At 38.5% G+C, this 25,011-nt stretch overlaps 1 protein-coding gene across 1 annotated transcript in view; it reads right to left on the bottom strand.

Annotated features, from left to right (window-relative positions):
* Positions 1 to 17,952: 17,952 nt before the first annotated feature.
* Positions 17,953 to 25,011, bottom strand: part of ST8SIA1 (ST8 alpha-N-acetyl-neuraminide alpha-2,8-sialyltransferase 1) — a 158,332-nt gene continuing 151,273 nt past the window's right edge. The window contains exon 6 of the mRNA XM_073877860.1: positions 17,953 to 18,087. Within this exon, the coding sequence (XP_073733961.1) occupies positions 18,037 to 18,087 (51 nt within the window). The 3' untranslated portion in view covers positions 17,953 to 18,036. The remainder of the gene's footprint in view (positions 18,088 to 25,011) is intronic.

Raw genomic sequence — 25,011 nt, 5'->3', positions numbered from 1 at the left:
GACAAACCATGACAGACTGTGGACTCTGAGAAACAAACTGAGGGTTCCAGGAGGGACGGAGGTGGGGGGATGGGTTAGCCTGGTGATGGGTATTAAAGAGGGCACGTTCTGCATGGAGCCCTGGGTGTTATACGCAAACAATGAATCATGGAACACTACATCAAAAACTAATGATGCATTGAATGGTGATTAACATAACATAATAAAAAAATAGCAAATGAAATCTTATAGAACAAACTTGTAAGACTTAGGTTATCAAATTTTAAGCTTTATCATAAAGCAACACTAATTAAAACAGAGTGGTCTGAGCTCAAGGATACATATCTAGATCAATGGAGCAGAATAAAGAGTACAGAAAAAGACCCACACATAAATGGTCACTTAATTCATGACAAAGGTATAATTCAGTAAGAAAAAGATGGTCCTTTTAATGAATGTTGCTTTGTTCAACTGGATCCATATGGGAGAAAAAAAAAATCTTACCTTACATCATATGCAAAGAAAAATTCAAGATGGCCCATAGAATTAAATTGAAAAAAAAAGTTTCTAGAAGAAAACATAGAAGAATATTTTCATGACCTTTTGGCAGGTAAATAGTTCTTAAATATGATATACAAAAGCACTAACCATTAAAGAAAAAGATTATAGTTGGGCTTGATTAAATTAAGAGCCTCTGTCAATTAAAAGACACCATTAAGAAAGTAAAGGGCAGGGGTGCCTGGGTGGCTCAGTCGTTAAGCGTCTGCCTTCAGCTCAGGTCATGATCCCAGGGTCCTGGGATCGAGCCCCACGTCGGGCTCCCTGCTCGGCGGGAAGCCTGCTTCTCCCTCTCCCACTCCCCCTGTTTGTGTTCCCACTCTCACTATCTCTCTCTCTCTCTGTCAAATAAATAAATAATCTTTAGGGGAAAAAAAAAGAAAGTAAAAGGCAAGCCACAGACTGGAAGAAAATACTGTAATTACATATATTCAACATTATACTCATTTACAGACTCTTTAAAGAACTCCTAGTAATCAATAACATAAAAATCAAACAACTCAACAACAACAACAAAAGAGCATACGCCTGAATAAGCCTTTGGAAAAGTGTCCAACATCATTAGTTGTTGAGGAAATTAAAATTAAAATTAGCATTATGGGAATATCCAATCCCACAATGTTGGCATGAGAAACTCTGTGGACCCACTCCCTGATGAAACAGCCATAAATAGTGACAATTATTTTAAAAATAAAATAAACATTTAGGGGCGCCTGGGTGACTCAGTGGTTAAGTGTCCAACTCTTGGTTTCAGCTCAGGTCATGATCTCACTGTCATGTTAAGCTCTGCCACGGGCTCTGGGCTCACTACGGAGTCTGCTTCAGATTCTCTCTTCTTCTCCCTCCCCCTCTACCCCTCCCCCCACTCATATGCGCACATGGGCACACTCACTCTCTAAAATAAATTGATAAATAAAATCTTTAAAAAAAATAAACATTTAAAATCTCTAGTAATGATTCAAAATCAGGAAGCAAATGAAGATTCATTTATTCAAGAAAATATTTGCAAGTCATATATCTGGTAAGGGATTTGAGTCCAGAGGGCTCAAATGCTGAGAACATTTACAACTCAATAATAAAACAACCCCATGAAAAAACAGGCCAAGTCTAGGGCGCCTGGGTGGCTCAGTCCTTAGGCGTCTGCCTTCGGCTCAGATCATGATCCCGGGGTCCTGGGATCGAGCCCCGCATCGGGCTCCCTGCTCGGCGGGAAGTCTGCTTCTCCCTCTGACCTTCCTCCCTCTCCTGCTCTCTCTCTCTCTCTCTCTCTCTCTCTCTCTCTCATTCTCTCTTAAATAAACAAATAAAATCTTTAAAAAAAACAAAACAAACAAACAAAAAAAATGGGCCAAGTCTACACTGTTGAATGTAGGTATAACACAGGCCCAGGGAAAGGCTGAAAAGGTAAGGTAAAGAAATGGGCTGTATCTTGGAAGGCCTTTGCACTAAACCAAGAAGTCTGACCATTGTCTGAGAGCTATGGGAGCCTCCAAAGATCTGAAGCATCAAGTGAGGAGCTCAGATTACATCCTAAAGAGACCCACCTGCTAGCAGTATGGAGGCGGGTTGCAGTTAATGCAGACTGAAGACAGACACTCAAGCAGAGGCAAATGGGGATGAGATGAAAAGAGCAGAGCTGACAGTGCCTCCAAGGTAGAATCTCTAGGAATGAGTGGCCAGTTAGACACAGTGGAAGAAGGAGCGAGTAAAGTCACAGAAGCAGCAATCCCACAGGCTGGATTCGGGTTGCATATTTTGTGTTTATTTTGCCCTTCAAAAAATTACATTTGAACCACACTGGCTTGTCCATTCCTGTTTGCTTCAGTCCTCACCATTCCCTCCTCCCGGTGGCCCTGCTGGGCTTTACCTGTCTGATTTCTGAAGGAGTGACTTTTCTAGACAGTCTTTTTTTTTTTTTTTTTAATGTGTGCTTATTCTGGGGTTGCGAGGAGACACATGGGTGAGGAAGGATTAAGGAATAGTGGGGCAAGGTGACTTCATTCCTCTGTCTGATACTGGCCCTGCCACCATCTCCAATCGCTAGCCCAGCCCACCCCCCATCTTTTACCGACCTCTGGTGGATTTTCTGCAGGAAAATCAAGAAAAGAGGAAGAATCTAGACTTTTTCTCTCATAGATGCCTTGAAAAGCTTGAGAAGCTATATTATGCATCTACTAAATTCCCTGTCAGGTTTCTAATGCTCATTGCAGCACTGCAGGAATCTAGGATTACTTTTACTTTACAGATGAGTAAACTGAGGCAGTTTAAGTAAACCAGGTTGCCAGTATGCTTTAGAATACTGCGCTGAAGTGTTAAAAACAAAGGATCATAAAGCATGGCTTCATCATTTTCCTAAGCCATTTGACTTTTTTTTTTATAGCCCTCATTTACTTTTATGATAGATTCACAGGTATATTCACCAGAATCTCTGACCAGCAAAATTAATAAGAAGTATAGCTGATTCAAATCTTTGCTTACATGTGATATTGTCATACTTCACTGGTAGCAGTATAAATTGGTTATAGTCATATTGGAAAGGTGTTTGACAGTATTTTATCTGTTTGTTGCTGATTACAAACCACCATAAAATGTAATGACTTCAAAGCAACTGATTTGTTATCTTTCGCAATCCTGTGGATTGACTGTGTTCAATTTAATTGTTCTTGCTTCAAACCTCTCAGGCAGGGGGCACCTGGGTGGCTCAGTGGGTTAAACATCTGCTTTGGGCTCAGGTCATGATCCCAGGGTCCTGAGATCAAGCCCCGTGTGGGTCTTCCTGCTCGGTGGGGAGCCTGCTTGTCCCCCTCCCTCCGCTCCTCCCCTCTCTCCCCCGCCCCCTACTCGTGCTCTCTCTCTCACTCGCTCTCTCTCAAATAAATAAATAAAATCTTTAAAAAAAAAAAACCCACTCAAGCAGTTGCTGTCAAATTGTAGTAAGTACTGGATTTTTCGGAAGATTTGACTGGACTTGAAATAGAAGACAGCTTGATCACACGGCTGGCAGTCGATTCTGGCTGTTTACTGTGAGTTTAGATGGGGCTCTCTATCAGAGTGCTTATGCGTGGCTTTCCCATCTGCCTTGGGCTTTTTCCAGCATGGCGGCTAGATTTTGTAAGGGCGCACTCCCAGAGGGAGTGTTCCAAGAGACCAAAGCAGAAACTGCAAGGTTTCTTACGACCTAGTCGTGTGATATCACTTCAGCAACATTCCGCCAGTGATTACAGGGTCAGCCCAGACTCACTGTGGGAGAGGACGGCACAGGGATGAACACTGGGAAGTGTAGTTCACCGGGGCCATTGGTGGCAACTAGCTCTTACCGGGTTCTCTGACTTCCAATGTTTCATTTCCCTCCTGGCAGCAAAACGCTCTGGCAACCTTCACAAGGCCTCCAAGGTCCCACTCTGTTACTGGTCCGGGTCAGGCTTCCAGTCTATGATCCCATTACCTAAATCAGGTCCAGATATCAATGTGACTTCTTGGGGCCATTCCCTTTGCTGAAGTTCTTTGAGCGTAACTTCTAGAGTACGATTCTCTCAAACTTTAGACTCATGAATTAAAGAGACCAGTTATCTTCTACACAACCACCATACAACAGGTTGAGACAGTAACAAGGGTATGAGACAGGTTCACTTAAAAAGGCAAAGGACAGGAAGCACATAACTGTCGGAGGACTATAAAAATTTTATTAAGTCCAGTCCTCCTTCCTATAAGTGAGTCTCGAAGGCTCTAGGCTCTGTGATCTAGGCTCTTGGTTCTGAGCCATCTTCCCTCTCCATAAGAAATAACACTTCAACAGCTGAGCTGATTTCTCAGACTCACTCATGCCTGTAGAAGTTTGGGGGCCTATGGCTCTTTTCCTGTCAAACTGCCTCCGTCCCTTTAAGTCCACATAGGGGGCTGTGTTTGTTCATTTGCTTAAAAAACAGTATGTAGGTTTTCTGTGATTATTGTTGGTGCTTCCTCCATGAGACAAAAGCCACATCCATAAATATCTCTAGGATAGGCTGCATTCTCTTTTAGGATGAGCATGGGGATGTTTGGAGATGATGTCTTTAGGGTTCTTGGAAATCTTTGTGTCTAGCAGGTAAGGTTTGAAACATGTGCCCTTTAGATTTTCTTTCTTTCTTTCCCTTAAGATTCTTTTTCTTAAATCTTATTTTATTTAAATTCAATTAAGCCCTTAAGATTCTTAAAAGCCTGTCACCTACCTATGAAGTCTGTTAAAGATTAAAACACACACGTTTTAATCTTTCTGAGGTGTCATAAAAGGATCTTATGACCACAGCCTTAACTTCATTTTTACCTTGAGAACATATTTTGCTGGTAGTGCTATGGATATGATCTTTGTTCTGGGGTCATTCCTTACTTTGAGACCGTTTTGCTAGCTGGAAAGACTGTCACGACCCCCTCTATTTCCATTAGATTCTAATTAAAACCTGAACAGTTTCTTCTTTAGTTCAACTCCCCTCCTATTTTTTTTTAAAGATTTTATTTATTTATTTGAGAGAGAGAGAATGAGAGACAGAGAGCACAAGAGGGAAGAGGTTCAGAGGGAGAAGCAGACTCCCCGCCGAGCAGGGAGCCCGATGCGGGACTCGATCCCGGGACTCCAAGATCATGACCTGAGCCGAAGGCAGTCGCTTAACCAACTGAGCCACCCAGGCGCCCCTCCCCTCCTATTTTTATAACAGGCAATAGAAGATACCAGTTATCACTTTCAGCATTCTGCCTGATAGTCTCCTTCACAAAGCCACATGTTTGTTAAGTACTCTTCCTATTTTCCATACTTACTCAGGCAATAGTGTTGTTAATTGTTCTTCCATATGTGATTCACATCCTCTTTCATTTAGCCTCCAATAATCACTTACTCATTATCTTAGTCACTTAGCCAAGAATTTGTTAACAGTTTCCTGATAGCCTATCAAGCTTCTCTCACTATCTAGTCCCTAAGTCAATGTTACATGTTTTAGGTTTTTGTTACCAAAACACCTCACATCCAAGTACCAATTTCCATTTTATTATCTATTTGCTGAATAACAAACCACTCCTTTTTTTTCTTAAAGATTTTATTTATTTATTTGACAGAGAGAGACACAGCGAGAGAGGGAACCCAAGCAGGGGGAGTGGGAGAGGGAGAAGCAGGTTTCCCAAGGAGCAGGAAGCCTGATGAGGGGCTCGATTCCAGGACCCTGGGATCATGACCCGAGCCGAAGGCAGATGCTTAACGACTGAGCCACCCAGGCGCCCACCACTCCTTTTTTTTAAAAGAAGATTTTATTTATTTATTTGAGAGAGAGTGAGCAAGCGAGCTAGAGGGCACACAAGCTGGGAGGGGAGGACCAGAGAGTGAAGCAGACTCCCGGCTGAGCAGGGAGCCCGATGTGGGACTTGATGTGGGGCTCAATGCAGGACTTGATCCCAGAACCTTGGGATCATGACCTGAGCCGAAGGCAGGCACTTAACCATCTGAGCCACCCAGGCACCCCTAACAAACCACTCCTAAAATGTAGTATCTTAAGACAACAATGTGTTGTCTGTCATAGTTTTATGATTTCACTGGGCATTTCTCATATAGAGTCTCCCATGATAGCTAGGGCTGGAAGAACCTGAGGACTGAGCTGGTTGTCCAAGGTGACCTACTTACAAAGAGGAGGAGATGATGCTGACTGTTGGCTGGGGCCATCTACCAAATAACCTTCCTAACTTTCTGCTCTTTCTTTCCTTTTCCCATCTGTCTTTGTCTTTCTTTCTTCCTTTCTCCCTTCTTTCCTTCCTTTCTTCCTTTTCTTCCCCCTTTCCCTCTGATGCTTTGAGACTCTTAGTCTTTGTAGTGAGGACACTTGGGAGGAGAGAGGCCTTAGCCTGGTGTCTGGATCAGGTGTAGACGATTTGTCAGGGGGTGCATTTCTGGTCCATAGGAGCAGAGCATGCTGTATCTCCCACCACTGACAGGTTTGCTGCCACATGGGGTACCTAACAGAATTGAGCTCTTAGGGTGTAAAACCACGAGCAAGTGACTGATAATTACAATCCTGCAGCCAGCTGCTGGAAAGAAAAATAATGAACAGAACACCCAGATTTGGAAGGATTTAGTGAATTAGAATTGCTAGAAGAGATAAGTGATAATGTAAGTTTAGAAAATAAATAATAAGAACATTTAAGGAGATTCTACTAAAACCTTTAAAAAAAGACCTTTTAAAATGAAAGATTTAGAATTCAAAATTCAGAAAGTGAATCAAAGGAAAACTTGGTTACTGATGAATACCCACTAGGTAGCCTATAAAAACTACTGAAGGAAAAATGACAAAACACGGAGCAAAAATTAAAGAAATAAGGTAAAAATAATATAAATAGAAGACAGATCCAGGAGGTTTAACATTTGAATGTAAGACATAAAAAAAGACATATTTGACTGGATAAAAAATAAGTATTTAGTGGGAAAAGATGTCATATATCAAAAAATGAATGAAGATTATGAAAATATTTCCAAACGCTATGACATCATCTCTAAGAAAAAGATTTAAAAACTGATTTTTAAAAATTAAAAAAAATGACAAAAGGTTTGAGACAAACTACAGATCCGAATAGAAAATAAGTACATAGATTTTCCTCAACTTATGATGGGACTATGTCCCAATAAATGCATGATAAGTTGAAAATATCAAAATTTGAAAATGCACTTAATACACCTAATTTGGGAAACATCACAGCTTAGCCTTAGTCTCCCTTAAACATGCTCAGAACACTTACATTAGCCTACACTTGGGCAAAATCATATAACACAAACCTGTTTTATAATACAGTGTTGAACATGTCATGTAATCTATTGAATACTGTACTGAAAGAGGAAAAAAGAATGGTTGTCAGTACCAGTTGTTCACCCTTGTGATGGCGCGGCTGACCTGGGGCTACTCACTGCCACCGCCCAGCATCACGAGAGAGTCTTGTACTGCATAGTACTAGCCAAGGAAAAGACCAAATTTTGATATTCCAAGTATGGTTTCTATTGGATGCATCTTGCTTTCATACCATCATAAAGTTGAAAAATCATAAGTTGAACCATCATAAGTTGGAGACTATGTTTTACTACCATATGTCTTACTTCTGTCAATAAGGAAATGCTTGTATAAATTTGGATACAGCCATCGATGAAATATTGTGTTACCATTAAAAAGATGCATTTAAGGTATAAGCAGCATACAAAGAAAATATACACAATACGATCCTGTTTTTATAAAGCAGACAGTAGCCCTAAAGCCTCAATTTCTCTCTATATATGTATGGCACACTATGTATTTGTGTGCCTATGATAATAGAGCAAGAGAAAGATATGAATATTTATCACGTGTGAATGTTATAGAAGTGTGCAAAGAATGAAAGGAAGAAAAAGGCAATAAAAACAGAGAACAAGAAGATTCTTCCTGACAAAATAGCAAGCATGATATGATATAAACTAGGCAAAATTACATATATGTATAATAGATGCTTATGCATGTCTATATGCATAAAGAGATATATGAAAGGAGAAGCATTAAATTTTAATGGTGGTTAGCTCAGGATGGAGGGATTTTAAGTATCAGTTTCTTGCTTATACACATGTTGATGATTGCTTGCATTTTTTCTACTGGGAACATGTATTATTCATATCCTCAAATAAGAAATTTTTTTCATTGTAGAAAATGGAGTGGGGAAATGAGGGCTAGATAAACTTTTTGAGCGAACACATCTTGAGATAGAAGAGGCCTGAAAGGATGCCTGATCAAGAAAGAAAGAAATGTGTTTAGAAGCAACACCGGATGGTCCTGTGAGACTTGGTAGCTCAAGAACTGAATGGTGGCCAAAAACGCTCTCATTGTGGGGCGCCTGGGTGGCTCAGTCCTTGGGCATCTGCCTTCCGCTCAGGTTGTGATCCCAGGATCCTGGGATCGAGCCCCGCATGGGGCTCCCCGCTCAGCGAGGGAACAGCTTCTCCCTCTCCCACTCCCCACCCCCCCACCCCCGCTTGTGGTCCCCACCCCCGCTTGTGGTCCCTCTCTCGCTCTCGCTCTCTGTCAAATAAATAAATAAAATCTTTAAAAAAAAAAAAAGATCCCTCTCATTGTACGCCCCAGGAAGCCTCTTCCAGCACCCCTGCCGAGGAGTGCTTTCCTCCTCTCTGAAGGAAAGCCAAGAGCAGTGCTGGAGCAGTGCTGGAGCTGGAAGAAGGGCCTCAGCGGCCTCAGCATGGGTGACAGTGGTGACTGAGAAATGACAACTGCCAACAACTGCCGTCAGCAAGTCATGCAAATCCAGAACTCCAGAATTCCTCCCTCCCTCCCATAATCCCCCGGGGCCAGAAAGGAGCAGACTGTCCCAATTGATCTTACTGTCCCCACCCCCAGAAGAGTAACTAACCTTGAAGGCGTGGCTAGGACGTTAAAGAGGCTAGCCTTGATGTGCTAAGAAAATTAAAAGGGGAGGGGAGCGAATGTTCAAGGAAGTATTCAAATCCTCTTTCAAAATGATAATTTGGTTTACAAGAACATGTCTTGATGCGTAATTCTACTTTCAGTATGGAAAATGATCTTTTATTTGCTTTTCTTTTGTATAATTGCTAATTCCCTTTCCCCATCTCTAGGAGTTCTGAAGTAAATTTCATGTGCTTGGAAGGTCAAAAGAGGAAAGTATATTATGTTAAACATAGTGCCAACCCCACAACGGGTTCCATTTATAGTGTACTTATTACATGACGGGCATTAGTGCTAAATGTTCTATGTACCTATCTTTATTTAATACTCCCCACAACACTATTAAAGAAATACTATTAAACTCATATTTTTTAGTGATAAAAACAGACTCAGTGGGATTAAGTAATTTACTTAAGAATACACTTAGCTAGACTACCACAGTCAGTGTTAAATATTAACTTGAAAGCCCCTGTTCTTAATCACTATGTGATATCCTCCTAGTTGTATCTGTGCAAGAGTGTGTGTGTGTGTGTGTGTGTGTATGCGAGTGTACACGTGTGGGAGTAAAATGTCCTGAGGAATAAATCTTTAAATATCAGAATTTTATATCTGCCATTCATTGTCCTAATAAATACATTCTCTTCACTCTCCTCCATTTCTAAAAATATTATTTGCATTTTTGAGGTCTTCCAGAGACCTAGGCATAATCCCTAGTGGGAAACAAAAACCTAGAGCAGAATCCAGGGTCCAGAGTGAGATAGAAACACAGTGCTGTGGAAGTTAACGAACAGATTAGTAATAGCTCTGAGGAGAAGTGGCCTTTAACAAAGGATTTGAAGGTAGGAAGATTTTCACTAAGTGGAGGTGGGTCGTGATTTCTGAAAATGGTGTGGGGGTGCTGCAGGAGAGAGACGGTGCCTGAGAAGTTCAGCTGCTTAGGTTGAAGATAGAATTGCAACAGCAGAAGGTGAGACTAAAAGATCAGACCGGGTCTCTGCGGTCGAGAATCCTGGAGTCCAGAGTGAGGGGTCTGTTCTCAGTCGGGGATGTTACAGCATAGAGTCACACCCACAGAGGCCGGGGAGGTGATATAAAAGAGTGAGGAGGGCCAAGTGTTAAGACACAGACATATGCTTTCTTTTTTATATTAAACATTGAGAAATTATCTTCACTTCCCTAAGCAAATATGTTGCCTTTCATTTATCATTTCAATACGTAGCTTCTCGGGCTATCTTTCGTTTTCTTATGTTTGAGAGAGAGATGAGGATAGAGAAAAATTTCTCCACGCTAAGAAAAGCACAGCTCATAGCAATTTGATTTGTAATAGCCAAAACGTGAAGGCAACAAGAACACATGTCCATCAGCAGGTAAATGAATAAACAATTTGTACATCCACGTGACAGAATACTATTCAATAAAATGTAGTGAACATGCCACTACATGCATGCATCTCAAAAGAGTTTTGCGAGATAAGAGAAGCCAGAAAACAAAGAGTATATACTGTGTGATTTTATTTATATAAAATTCTGAACAATATAAATGTGTCTATGATGACAGAATACGGTTCAGGCATTGCCTGAGGTTCAAAGATGGTGGGGAGGGACAGGAAGGAGAACTATGAAGGGGGGCAAGGAATCTTTCGGATATGATTGATGGGCTCATTATGTTGATTGAGGTGATCACTTTGCAGGTGTGTCCATATGCCAACTGTATACTTTAAATATGTGCAGTTGCTTGCATACCAAATATGCCTCAATGAAGCTGTTAAAATTATTGAGGAAAATATTTCAGGACCCAGAAACTGAGAATCAAAGATTACTGCGAGACTCTTTGCTACTTACTGTGTGTGTGTGTATGTTCAATATAAGGTGGGTCTTGAACATTGCTGCTGAAATTATCTGATTAAGTACTTATCTTTATAAATTGTTACAAGTCTTTTCAATCAGCAAGTCAATTCATAGTTTTTCTTTCTTTTTTTTTTAAATATTTTATTTATTTATTTTAGAGAGATAGCACGAGCAGAGGGAGGGGCAGAGGGAGAGGGAGAAGCCGGCTCCCTGCTAAGGGCTCGGGGCTCGATCCCAGGACCCTAGGATCATGACCTGAGCCGAAGGCAGATGCTTAACCAGTGGAACCACCCAGCTGCCCCCGTAACTTTTCAATTAATAATATGAAACTATTGGAAATATCTGGGCGCCTGAGTGGCTCTGTCGGTTAAGCACCCCACTTTTGGTTTCAGCTCAGGTCATGATCTCAGCGTTGTGGGACTGAGCCCCGCAAGGACGGGCGCCATGCTCAGCAAGGAGCCTGCTTTAAGATTCTCTCTCTCCCTCCCTCTGCCCCCTGCCCCACCCCTCAAGTAAATAAATAAATAAATCTTAAAAAATTTTAAATAAAATAAATAAATCTTTTTTTAATATTTTATTTATTTTTTTGAGAGAGACAGAGAGAGAGCACGAGAGGGGGGAGGGTCAGAGAGAGAAGCAGACTCCCCGCTGAGCAGGGAGCCCGATGCGGGGCTCGATCCGAGGACCCTGAGATCACGACCCGAGCCCAAGGCAGCTGCTTAACCAACTGAGCCACCCAGGCGCCCCTAAAATAAATAAATCTTAAAAAAAAACTATTGGAAATATCATGTAATTATGTCTGTGTCTTTCTTGCTAAGGTCATTTATTTTGTACGTTTATCGTCTTGGTGGCGAAACGTCATCATTTTCTCCACCCTCACTGCCTGCCACTCACACATCCACCCCATATCCTCTCAGTGTGTCATTTCCGATGAACCCCCAAATCTGTCTAATCAAAAGGCAAACTGAACCAAAGTATTACTGACTTTAAATATCAGGGTTTTATTTTCTCACTTAGCTGTTGATTCAGAGACATACTTTATGCAGATGAAGTTCAGTTTTGGAAACTATTTTATACCCACACTGTGGGTGTTTCTCTGAGGTACTGAAAATTAATTGCTTTTCTCCTTTTGAACCCCAAACATGCATTGATTATCATTACCAAGAAGCTTAGTTATGAATATGCTTGTGCACCACGCTCACACTCGGACATAAAATCTGCAAAAAGCAGCACTAACAGCAAGTGAAGTCAGTAATAAATACAGCATCATAGATGCAATTTTTGTTTCTCATGAGCCTTGGAAGAAACATCTATCACACAGGGAAAAGTTAAGAACTAACCATTGATTCCACTATAGTTTCCAAAAGAGAAAGAAATTTTCTATAAAATGGAGAGTAACTCTTTTGGAAGATATAGAATCTTTGTCACAGAGGTTTATAAAAAGTTAACCTATAATAAGGTTAGAGCTTATAAAAATGATCTCTTGGGATTTCCACAGATACTATATTTCTATCGTTCTTTCTGGGCGGGGCTTAGTATGTTGGCATAGTAAGACCAAAAAGAAAATTTAGAACAGAGAGTGTATTTTATTTAAAATTAGAGGAATTCAGCTTTGTTTATAATCTAAATTTATAACCTATTTGTATGCACAGGCCATCTAGCCTGTATATACAAATGGGACTATATTAAAAATAATAGATCTCATTTTCTTTGTCTAATCTATCATAAGAATACCACCAGTACCCTCTTCCTTCCAGACACAAATGTGTACACACTATGTGATTCCATTTATATGAAATTCTAGAGTACAAAAACCTGATATATTGTGTCAGGAAGCAGATCAGCAATTGCGGGGGGCCAGGATTTGGGGAGATTTACTGGAAAGGGTAACAAGAAAATTTTTAGAGCCACAGGCATAGTCTAGATCTTACATTGTTTGTCAAATTCATCACACTGTGCATTTAAAATGGATTCACTTTAATAAACATTTTTTTTTTAAAGATTTTATTCATTTGACAGACAGAGACACAGCGAGAGAGGGAACACAAGCAGGGGGAGTGGGAGAGGGAGAAGCAGGCCTCCCGCCAAGAAGGGAGCCCGATGCGGTACTCGATCCCAGGACCCTGGGATCATGACCCGAGCCGAAGGCAGACGCTTAACGACTGAGCCACCCAGGCGCCCCAATAAACATTATTTTTAAGAATGATATTAAGATACCATTTACACCTATCACACTGATTTAAAATTTTAAAAGCTTGACAACACACTCTGTTGGGCAGGCAGTGGGGAACTGCCTTACTCATATTGCTTGAGGATTAAAAATAATTCAATCCCTAAGGAAGGGAATCTTATGCTTATTGATATAACATCTCAGAATATGTAGTATTCCTGTCAAAAATCTATTAACCAAATCTAATCCTGAGAATATATCAGACAAATCCAAATTCAGAGACATTCAATTGACCTGAACTCTTAAAAAATTTCAATGTTAAAGATAAAGAAAGGCAGAGGAATAGTTCCAGGTTGAAAGAGACTAAAGAGACAATGACAATTAAATGCAAAATGTGATCCTAGATGGGATCTTAGAACAGGAAAAAAAAATAAAATAAAGGACATTATTGGGACAATTGGTAAAATTTGAATATGAGTTTAGATTGGATTATACTATTACATCAACATTAAATTTCTGAAATTATTTTTGTACTATGATTATGTAGGAAAATGTCCTTGCTGTTAGGAGATGAATACTGAAGTAATTAAGAGTAAAGGATTGAGGACCCTGGCAGGGGGTGCTCAGTTGGTTAAGTATCAGATTCTTGGTTTTGGCTCAGGTCATGATCTTGGGTCGTGGGATTGAGCCCTGGGTTGGCCTCTGAGCGCAGTGTGGAGTCTGCTTCAGATGCTCTTTCCCTTTCCCTCTCACTCACGCTCTCTCTCAAATAAATAAATAAATAAAATCTTTAAAAAAAAAGAGTAAAGGATTATGGCATCTGCAACTTATGCTCAAATGTTTCAGCAATAATAACGATTAGAGGGATAAATAAAGCACATACGGCAAAATACTAATGATTGCTGGTTCTGAGTAAAGGTTATGTGGGAGCACAATTTTTACAACTTTTTAAGTTTGATGGTTCTTGTAAGTTAAAAATTTTGAATAAATAAATCTTCAAATAGCTCTTTTTCCAGTAAGAGGGTAAGCCAAAATGAGAAAGCCAATAATTTTTTTTGCCTTGGCCTCCTAGAACAGAGTAGACCTCTCAGACTGTCGAAAGAAACTTCAAAATGTCCCCGAGATTGTAACTTTGGGTGGTCTAGGAGTTCAGAAAGTGAGGCAGCAAAGAAGCCCGAGTACGAAGTGGGCAAAAATGTGTATGTGTGATGGCAAAGGTTGGAGGTCAGTATTTCTGCAGCCCTGTTTCTTCTCCTGCTCTAATAAATTCGCCTCCCTAATTCAGAGGGCTCTGAACATCCTGCTGCAATTCTGGCAACATTAGAAAATGAAATCATATTAGTAAGTGGTCTTGATAGCAGCAAAATTTTCTAGAGAAAAAAGATGTCCCAGAATTTGCTTTGCCCGCGAGATTAAGGTTACATATTAGAGTCGCTGCCGGGTCATTATAGTCTGGAATCTTCCAATTCGAAGACGAAGAAAGAAGGGATGTCTATGAAGAGCCGGGAAGGAGGGAGAGGAAGACAGAAAAGCCAGTGCTGGTGATGTGAACAAGCGCGCCCCCTCGAGGGCACTTGCCGGGCGCGGCTGCCTCGGCTCTCACCCTTCCCACAAACCCCATACAGGGTCTGACCACTTCCTCAGGGAGATGTTTACATTTTTTTACCAAGTCAAAGAAATTTAAACTGATCTAAGGAAGGATTCACTACTCTTTTGACAGTTTATAATTCTTTGTTTTTGTTTTCCAGCACTGTCTCATGCCTCCCTTTATTTTAACTTTCATACATGCTTCATTTCCCGTACCAAATTGTAAATCTCCTATAGGCTGAGTACAGACCATACTCGTTTTTATTTTCCTCACTCTGAGCCTAACAATTCATGCTCAGTAAATATTTGTTGAGAAAACGTGTTTTGTTTTGTTTTGTTTTTTTAACCGGCTACCGGCATTTCATTTGACACGTTGTGTGTTAGAGCCCCCTAGTGTGCAAAACCAGCCGTCTGAAGGAGCCCAGATGACCGGGAATTTACTGAACAAGCTTGCAAGGGAATGAGATCTCTTGACTCCTTTAATTCACGGTCCTTTTCTTATTTCTCTAATGTATTCTTCTGAGGAGAAAGACCAGTTGCACGATATGAGAACTCGTTAATTCTCCACGGCTGCGGCACTGACTTGTGCCTCTGCCTCTTTCCAAATTGCCTTTTCTTTCACCCCGAGAACGGAGGATGAAGTGTTTTATTGGTTCCAAGATACACCTTTTCACATTTTAACATTTCTGAAATCAAACCGCATCTTACATTTGATGCCTCTCCGTATCACTCCTAGCTGTGTGGTACTCATGACAGCGTCATTGCCCACACCGGTGCAAACTCGCTTAGGGCACTTCTCAGTTCCACATCAGCTCAATCATGGGCTTTGCATGTCCCATTTTTGTTAAATTTAACTGTCATTTTGATACTTTAAAAAGATATATATTAAAATACACTAACAATTGTATATCTACACAGAGAGAGAGCCGTAATTTGGCATAAAAACAGACAGCTATTATGTATGCAAAAAGGCAGGAAAATTATGCAGTGGATTTGTACATTGATTAGCATGAATTGGATGTTTTTTGGAAGAATGATCATATCTCCAGATTGTGCTGTAAAACAACTTAATTTTCTACAAGACCTGAGAAGGTCAATAGAGCTGTATTATATTCTACTACTGAGATTCAAGCAAAAAGATTATCATGTGTCAAGAAATGCAACCAGAGAAAATTTGCAGGTGCCCCTCTGAATACATAACAGACACTTTAATAAGAAAATGGTGTGATCTATTCATGCATTGTACAAGACTGTCAATAAGATTTACATTGTCAGTACCTTCAGGATAATATGGAGTAGAAGCTGTTTACTTGCAATGCTACATAATTCATTTGAGGAAAAATAGAAATGGTAATAATGGAAAATTGAAAATCCTTGTGAAACCGTTAAGGTAGAAACTTTCTTCAAAATTATATTGACAGTTTTATGGTGTAAAAGAGATCAAGAGAGTGAGCACAAGTGATAAAAATTAGCTCATCACTCTGATAATATACATAATTACTAATAACTGAAAATTATCTCCATAATTTTAAGCTACAACACGAAATCTAAGAAGGAGATCTCTAAAAATGCCACTGTGTGAAATTGGCAAAATAATTGGATGATCATGGTTGAGTTAATGGTGGACTGGCTGAAAGTCACTTGGAATTGGTATCCAACAGCTTCCCATAACCCACATTGTAATTTGATTTTCAACGTACCTTAACATTGTACCTTAACAATGTACCTTAATAGTAAAGGAGAAGCTCGCTGAAACTATAGTAACTTGGGGTATCTTGGCTATTCTTGACTCCTTCCTTTTCCATATAAGTTACAAGTTAGGTTATACAACAAACTCCATAGGCCTAGATCAATGTTAGGAGCAATGACATCTTTAAGAATCTTTCTGTTCATGAATATAGTGCCTTTCTCCATTAATGTACACCTTTTTTACTGTCTTTCAATACATTTTATAATCACTCCATAAGAGATCTGTGCATCTGTTGTTGTTTAATATAGGTTGACATGTCATTATTTTTGTTACTATGGTAGATAATTTTCTATTTTATAACTCTTATTAGTGACATAAAATGAAATTGACTTTCATATGTTTATCTTACATCTGGTAACTTTGATAAATTTGTGCATTAATTTTACAAATTTGCCAAATTTTGATAGGTGAATCAGATCATAATTTTAGGTTTCCCTATCATTTTCATAAAGAAGAGTTTTGCATTTCCCTTTCAAATTCTTTTATGTTTACTTCTTTTTATTTCCTTATTGTGCCATCTAGATCCCCAAGGACAATGTTGAATAATAGGACATCCTACTCTTACTCTTTATTTTTAAAGGCATGTTTCTAATGTTTCACCACGAAGAATGACTTTTGCTATGCCTTTTTTAGGTAGATACCATTATAAAGTTAAAATTATCTTTTTTCTTTTTTGAGAGGGAGAGAGGAGGGGAGGGGTGGTAGAGAGAGGGAGAGAATCTTAAGCAGACTCCACGCCCAGCATGGAGCCCGATGAGGGGGCTCAATCGCACAACGCTGAGATCATGACCTGAGCTGAAATCAAGAGTTGGACACTTAACTGACTGAGCCACCCAGGTGTCCCATATCTTCTATTCTTAATATGACAAAAAAAATTTTTTTAAATCAGGAATGATTGTTAAATTTTTCCTCATGATTTTTCTTAATCTACTGATATAATCATGACATTTCATGATTTAATCGAGTTAATGTGATTCATTATATTATTGTCTAATATTAAAGTCTCCTTGTATTCCGGAATAAATTCAACATGTTCAATCACCAGAAAGATATAACAGTTCTAAATATACCTAATAACATAGCTTCAAAATATTTAAATAAAATTAGACAAATTAGACGAAACTCCAATTTGACAAATCCAACACAACGGTGGGACATTTGTCTTTTAGCTGGAGACTTTAGTACATTTAAATTAATTGTTATAGACGGTATATTTGGTCTTTTGGTACTTTTCACAAAGTGAACTATCCATTGTTTCCTATATACTTTGCACTTGCCTGGATTCCTTGTGTTATTCCATCTTCCTGGAATGTCTTCCCTCATCACCTCTTATTTTTTTATACCTATACATAATCACAATGTACTATTCCTCTTCAAGATCCAGCCTGAATTCCACTCTCTCCTCAATGATTCCCAGACTTAAGAGTGAGAAGTAATCATTGTTTAAACAACTATAGCACTTTATCTTTATCCCTCCAGGAAAAAAATCAAACTGAAGAAAAGTAGAAAGAAGGATATAACACAGCTTGAAGCAGAAACAAATGAAATCTTATTTTATTTTATTTTTTTAAAAGATTTTATTTATTTATTTGAGAGAGAGAGAGAGCACAAGCAGGGGGAGGAGCAGAAGGAGAGGGAGAAGCAAAATCCCCACTGAGCAGGGAGCCTGATGTGGGGCTCGATCACAGGACCCTGGGATCATGACCTGAGCAAAAGGCAGACGCTTAACCGACTGAACCACCCAGGCGCCTGAAATGAAATTTTAAAAAAAGAATGTATGAAACCAAAAATTTCTTTTTTGCAAAGAGAAAAACAATTGCTAAACTTTAACTAGATTAAACATGAAGAACAAAGAAAGACATAAACTATACATGTAGAAGTAAAAGTGGAGATATCACTCTAGACTTAGAGAAATTGAAAGGATAATAACAGAATATCATCTAGAAGTTTATGGCAAGAAATTAGACAAATTACCCAAATTAACAAAACATACTTGTGTAAATTCTGAATACCTATATTAAGGGAAGAAATATGAATGACTAACTGAAATTCCTCCCATAAAAAAAACACTAAGGCTCAGATGGTTTTACTAGTCAATTCTATCAACAATTTGGTAAAGAAATAATATGAATCTCAGGCAGATTCTTTTACAAAGTAAAGAAGGAAACACATCCCAATCTATTCTATGAAGTCAGTATTACCCTATTATCAAAGCCAAAGATATCACAAGGAAAATAAACAGATCAATATCCCTCATGAGCACAGATACAAAATCCTTACTAAAGTATTAGCAGACCAAATCCTGAAATGCATAAAAACTTTAAATAACATGAGAAAGCAGAGTTTATTACAATAATGCAAGATTAGTTTAGTATCTTAAAATTGATTATTTTAATACAACACATTAACAGAATAAAGAAACAAAAGATGATCATCTCAATAAATTCACAGAAATGCATTAGTAAATAACAAACATTCATGACAACAACTCTCAATAAACTAGGGATAGAAATCAAATTTCTCATTTGGATAAAGGGCATATGCAAAAAAAACTACAGCTAGCATTATACTAATCCAGAAAGATAAAACATTTTTACTTAAGATCAGGAACAAGGCAAAGATGTCCATTCTCAGCATTTCTATTTAACATTGTGTTTGCAGTTTTAGCCAGTTTAATAAGAGTAAGAAGTGAAAGGCATACTTATTTAAAAGAAAGAAATACATGTGTCTTTATTTTCAGATAACATCAAAAACACTTCATGGAAAAACATAAAATGAACTTCATCAAAATGAAAAACTTTTGATTTTCAAGAGACACCATTAAGAAAATTAAGAAACAATTCATAGACAAGGAAAAAATATTTGCAAATATTTTATCCGAGAAAAGAAATGTATACAAAATGTATTTTTTTAAATCTAAGAACTCAATAATAAGAGGAACCCTCCCAAATGTGTAATGCAAAAGATTTTAATAGATATTTTACTAAAGGAGATATATAAATGGCTAATAAGCCCCAAATACATACTCAACATCATTAGTCATTAAGAAACGAACATTAAGTCTACAAAGAGACATCATTACATACTCTCCAAAATGGATTATTTTTAAAAAACCAATAATACCAAGTCTTGTCGAGGATGTGAAGAAACATACATTTACATTGGGTGGTATAAAATGGTAGAGCTCCTTTGCAGAACAATTTAGTAGTTTTTTTTTTTAAGATTTTATTTATTTGACAGAGAGACACACAGCGAGAGAGAGGGAACACAAGCAGGGGGAGTGGGAGAGGGAGAAGCAGGCTTCCCACGGAGCAGGGAGCCCAAGGCGGGGCTTGATCCCAGGACCCCGGGATCACGACCCAAGCCAAAGGTAGACACTTAACAACTGAGCCACCCAGGCGCCCCCAATTTAGTAGTTTCTTAAAAGGAAAATATTACCACATGAATCAGCAATCTACACACAAATGTTTAAAGAAGCATTATTCAAAATAGGCAATCACTTAAATCAAAATGCACATTAACTGTTGAATTAATAAACTAACTGCGTTAAATGCATCCAATGGAATACTGTTACCCAATAAAAAGGAACAAACTACTGAAGCATGCAATGACATAGATGAACCTCAAAAACATTTGCTAAATGAAAGAAGGGACAAATGACTATATATTATTATTCCAATTACATAGTTTCCAGAAAAGACAAAACTATAGAGACCAAAAGCAGATCCAGATTTGTTGGGCTGAGAGCAGGGGTTGACTATAAAGTGGAACCAGGGAACTTTTGAGGGATGATAGAACAGTTATAAAACTGTACGCTAGTAATGGATTCACAACCATAAATTTTACTAAAAATAATCAAACTGTATATTTACAATGGGTGAATTGTATGGTACATGAACTATTCCTAAATAAAGTTTGTTAAAAATGTATTAACTCCCCAGATGTTCATCTCCCACACAGATATTGGGTAGCTTGTTTGTTAAATAATAATAATAATAATAATAAGCCATTCAAGCTGTTGGCAATGGGGACAGAAGGGACTGGAAAAATCCTCAGGTGCAACAGTACATTCCCCTCCCTACTAAACCACCACCACCACCGATTTTGATGGGAAAAGGTTAGTAAGTCTGGACTTGAAAAACACAAGAACTCACATAGTTTTGCACATTTTGGTGATACCTAGAACTAGGGACTCTGCTACTGCTAAATCCAAAGGTGAAACCTCTGTCAAAGTGCTGAAAGCCAAAGATGAAGAAAAAAAATCCTAGAGTGAAAAAAAGCAAACATAATATATAATACAATGCTAACCTTAGCAAAATTTTCATCAAACACAAGGCAAACCAGAAGAGAATGAAATGACATATTTAAAATGCTAACAGTAAAAACTGTCAAGCTAGAAGTCTATATCCAGTAAAATATACTTCAAAAATAAAGATGAATTATAGAAATCCTCAGACAAACAAAACCTGAGAGAATTTACTATCAGCCTATCATCACTACAAAGAAAGCTAAAGGAATTTCATCAGGCGGTCAAGAAATTATACCAGTTCAACAGGGAGGATTATAAAGCATGAAATTAGGACATGGGGTAAATATAAAAAAGTATATTTTAATTTTAAAAAAGTATATTTTAGTATCCTAATTTTTGTAAGATAACTGCCTACTTTAAGCAAAAACAATATTATATCATGGGGTTTATAAAATACATGGTAGTAATATACATGATGTCTTCACGTCAGTTTGGGCACCTATAGCAAAGTTCCATACTGGCTGGCTTATAAACAACAGAAATTTATTTCCCACCTTTCTGTAGCTTGCAAGTCCGAGATCAGGGTACCAGCATGGTCAAGTTTGGTGAAGACTTTCTTCCAGGTTTCAAACTTCCAACTTCTTGTTGTATCCTCCCAAGGAAGAGAGCAGAGAGAGGAAGCAAGCTCTCTGGTCACTCTTACAAGGGCACTCAACCCATTCATGAGGGCTCCACCTTCATGACCCTCTTCTAATCCTAATTATCTCTCAAAAGCCCCACCTTTCAATATCATCACATTGGGGGTTAGGGTCTCGACATATGAACTCAGGGGCAGGGGGAAACAAACATTCAGTCCATAATATATAACAATAGGAGAAAAGGACAGGAAGGCCAGAGTAAAGTGGCCTATCCTGTTGTAAACTTCTTTTATTTTATGTAAGGTGGTATAATATTACTTCAAGTTATACTGTGATTAAAAATGCATATTATAATCCCTAGAGCAAGAACTGCAATAAAAGCATAGGTTAAAAGCTAATAGACGAGATAAAATAAGATACTAATAAAATACACAATTAATTTAAAAGCAAGCAAGACAGTGGCCCGAAAGGAAAAAGGGACAGTGAATAAAGAGACAACAAAGAGCAAGATGATATACTTAAGCCCAGCCATATCAGCAACTATCTTAAATATAAAGGGGTTAGACATTCCAATTAAAGGGGAGAGACGGTCACAATATATACAAAGCTAACCAAGACCCAACTATATGTTGTTTACAAGAGATGCATTTTATTTTATTATTTTTTTTGGAGGGGGAGAAGAGATGCATTTTAAAAATACACTAGGATGAAAGTAAAAGGATAGAAAAAGATACATCGTAAAAGCATTAAGCATAAGAAATCTTGCAAGGCTTTCTTGATGTCAGACAAAGCAGACTTCAAAACGAGTAGTGTTACCAGAAGTAACACAAGAAATTTTATATATTTATCTTGATATTTATTCATAGCATAATATTTATGTTGTTATAAATGTAATAATAAAGGGTCAATTCCTGAAGAAAATATAATAGTCATAAACACATCTTTCAAGTAATCAGGTGTCATCAAGGTGGTCAATTAGGATAATGAGCCAAATTAAAAATAACAATCAAGCCTTTATTCACTTATTGTGACATTTCAAATGGGAGGCAAAAACAGGCCCCAGTTCCTAAGGGTTTCATTTTTCCTCATGAAATAGCACCGGGGGGGGGGGGGGGGGGGGGGGGGGGCGGGGGAGTCGGGAGATGCAGTACAGGTGGGGGAATTGCTCACTGCCCAGGAGCCCTAAATGAAAGGATTCTCTTTATTGACCTGCAGGCCAGAAGAGAGAAAGGGAAGAACTAGAAGTGGAAAAGTATTGAGTCAAAGTGGAAAAAAGTTCCTTTGCATAGACCTGATGAGGCCTTCAGATTGAGATGTTATGGTAGGAATGCAGACACGCATATGTCAGTAGCTGTCCCAAGGGTCCTGAGTCCTTGACTGCAACCCACTCCAGAAGACCAGTGCATTGGCTGTGTACAAATATGGTGCGGGCAGGACAGTTTCTCCCCAGGAGGCCTGCTGGGCAAAGCCTTGTAATTTCATATGGTTGGGTACAAAGGATCAGCATAGTTGTTTGGCCTGGAGTCACACTCCTCCCTTTATATAGTTCATTATGGAACTGCAAAGCACATAAAGCTATAATTTATAGAACTAAAGGAGAAGTGGGCATATCATTTTGGAGAATTTAAGACTTCTTTTTCTGTAACTGATAGAGCAAACAGATAAAATGTCAGTGAAGATACACTTGACCTAATAAACAATTTTAGTATACTCCTGACAGCAACTGTAAAATGTACCTCCTTTTGAAGTAATCGTGGAAGCTGAGCCATAAAACAAGTCTCAATACATTTAAAAAGTTAAAATCATAGTGTATCCTTTGATCATGACAAAATTAAAGCTAAAAAAGATAACAAAAGATACCATTAACCCCTCCCCCCATTTATTGGGAAATTAGAATATATACTTCTAAAAGCACATGGGTGAAAGAAAAATCACAAGGTAATTGGAAAATATTTTGAATTAAACCATGACAGAAGCACAATGTACTACTATTTGTGGGAGTCACTCCTACTTCCGTCCCTTAGTCCCCAGATCCAAATATTCTAAATGTGATCCAAGTATCTAAATATGGGAAAAACTGGTCACTATCCAAAACACACAGCACATCTTATAAGATGGTACCACAACCCCGAAGATATTGTCTCTCATATGGTTCTTAAAATGAGTTTCTATTAGGCCCTGCCAACATTCTGTAGGGCAACAGCTTCTAGATCAGCATTTCTCTAAACTTTTTCTTTAACCCCCGTCCCTGCACCCAAGGAAACTTTTAAGAACTTTTTTCCTCTAATCATTATAATATCTTAAGTTTTTTTTGACCTTTAGAACCAACTCTTGCCTCTTGTGGAGGCAATATTGCTCCCGTTGAGAATGAATGTTCTATATAACATGGTAAAGAGTAATATCTGGTAATTCCATAGGCATACACTCCTTTGCTGTAAAATGTGCTTCTTGGCCAAAAGGATGTTCCATGTTGTATATGATACCTATATGATAAATAATTCATTACGTAGGTTCATAGATGGTGGTACTGGCGGAAGCACTGAGGACAGGAAAGGCAAATCCAAAGTAAATGGCTATTTCAGTGAGAACAAATTGCCCATGATGGAAAGTACTGGTAATCACTCTTGGCCTCTCCAGGCATTAACCACCCTACCTTTATAAGAAGTCCAGACAAAACAGGATGCTAAATGGATACCAGTTAATCTCTTTTCTCAATCACCCCACTACTTTGTCAATGGGCTTCTATACAAAGCGGCTTTGGTAGCAGGTATGGAGGTTGATGTATGGAATCATTAACCTGGCTTCTACCAACCGTTGAGTGCCCCGCCAGTAATAGCAAAGGCCAACGTTGAACACTCAGCAAACCATTTCCCAGATCCATAATCCACCTGGTGGGACGTTGATGAAAGTGACCCACCAAATGAACATTCTTATTCTTACTTTTCACTCTTCCTCCACATGCAAGTTGGAATCTTCCTGATTAAATCTATCTTGAGACCAATAAACTCTCGATTGTCTTATAATCTAACTTTTGATTGCATTTGCATTATCACAAAAAAGTTTCCAAATATTGATTTTTTAAATTCATGCCTGGAAACGACTCTTGTGCGGTAAAGAAGTAACTTTAATTCTATCTATATAAAAGAAAACATAAAGGGTTTTTGTTTTCCCATATTTTCAAAATCCTAGAAACTAGATATGTCTTAGAATTATACATGTTAAGCATAATCGGATACAGTCTCAACTTCATCCCATGTTCTCCAGATCATTCACAATGAACCCCACTAGATGCAATTCAATAGACCTACATCTTTAGTTCTTCGTATCATCAAGAATCTGTATATCCAAAATAGTAAGTTTTCAAGCAAAAATCTAGCCTGTGACTTGTAATTACCCTCTTTTTAGGTTTAGAGATTCTTGAGTAATTAATGCTTTTGGATTCTTAATATCTTGTTTTTGAATGTTCTTGAACTCAGTAATATCTAGATTTTTTTTTACTTAATGATAGTTGGTAAAAACAAGTTAAATCTGTTTTCCTCATACGGTCTGAGAATAGGTTGGAGTAACCCACATTTATACTAGAGGTCTGCCTTTTTTACCCCCGAATGATTCAGCTAAACACCATGAAGTTTTAACATTAGGTAATAGAATGACCTTCTTAAAATAGCTGTCGCCCCAAAGGCGTTGTGTGACAGTGAATGCAGAGAATAAGATCTGTATGAAGCACGCTGATCAATTTCTGAGGTGAAATGTATGATAAAGGATGGACCAAGGTCACTTTTCCTG

Source organism: Callorhinus ursinus, unplaced genomic scaffold (assembly GCF_003265705.2).
Source record: "Callorhinus ursinus isolate GAN/ISIS: 27379988/994484 unplaced genomic scaffold, GSC_fseal_2.0 scaffold27, whole genome shotgun sequence".
NCBI lineage: Eukaryota > Metazoa > Chordata > Mammalia > Carnivora > Otariidae > Callorhinus > Callorhinus ursinus.
The sequence above is the reverse complement of the archived record's forward strand: the minus strand, read 5'-3'. Positions and strand labels throughout refer to the sequence as shown.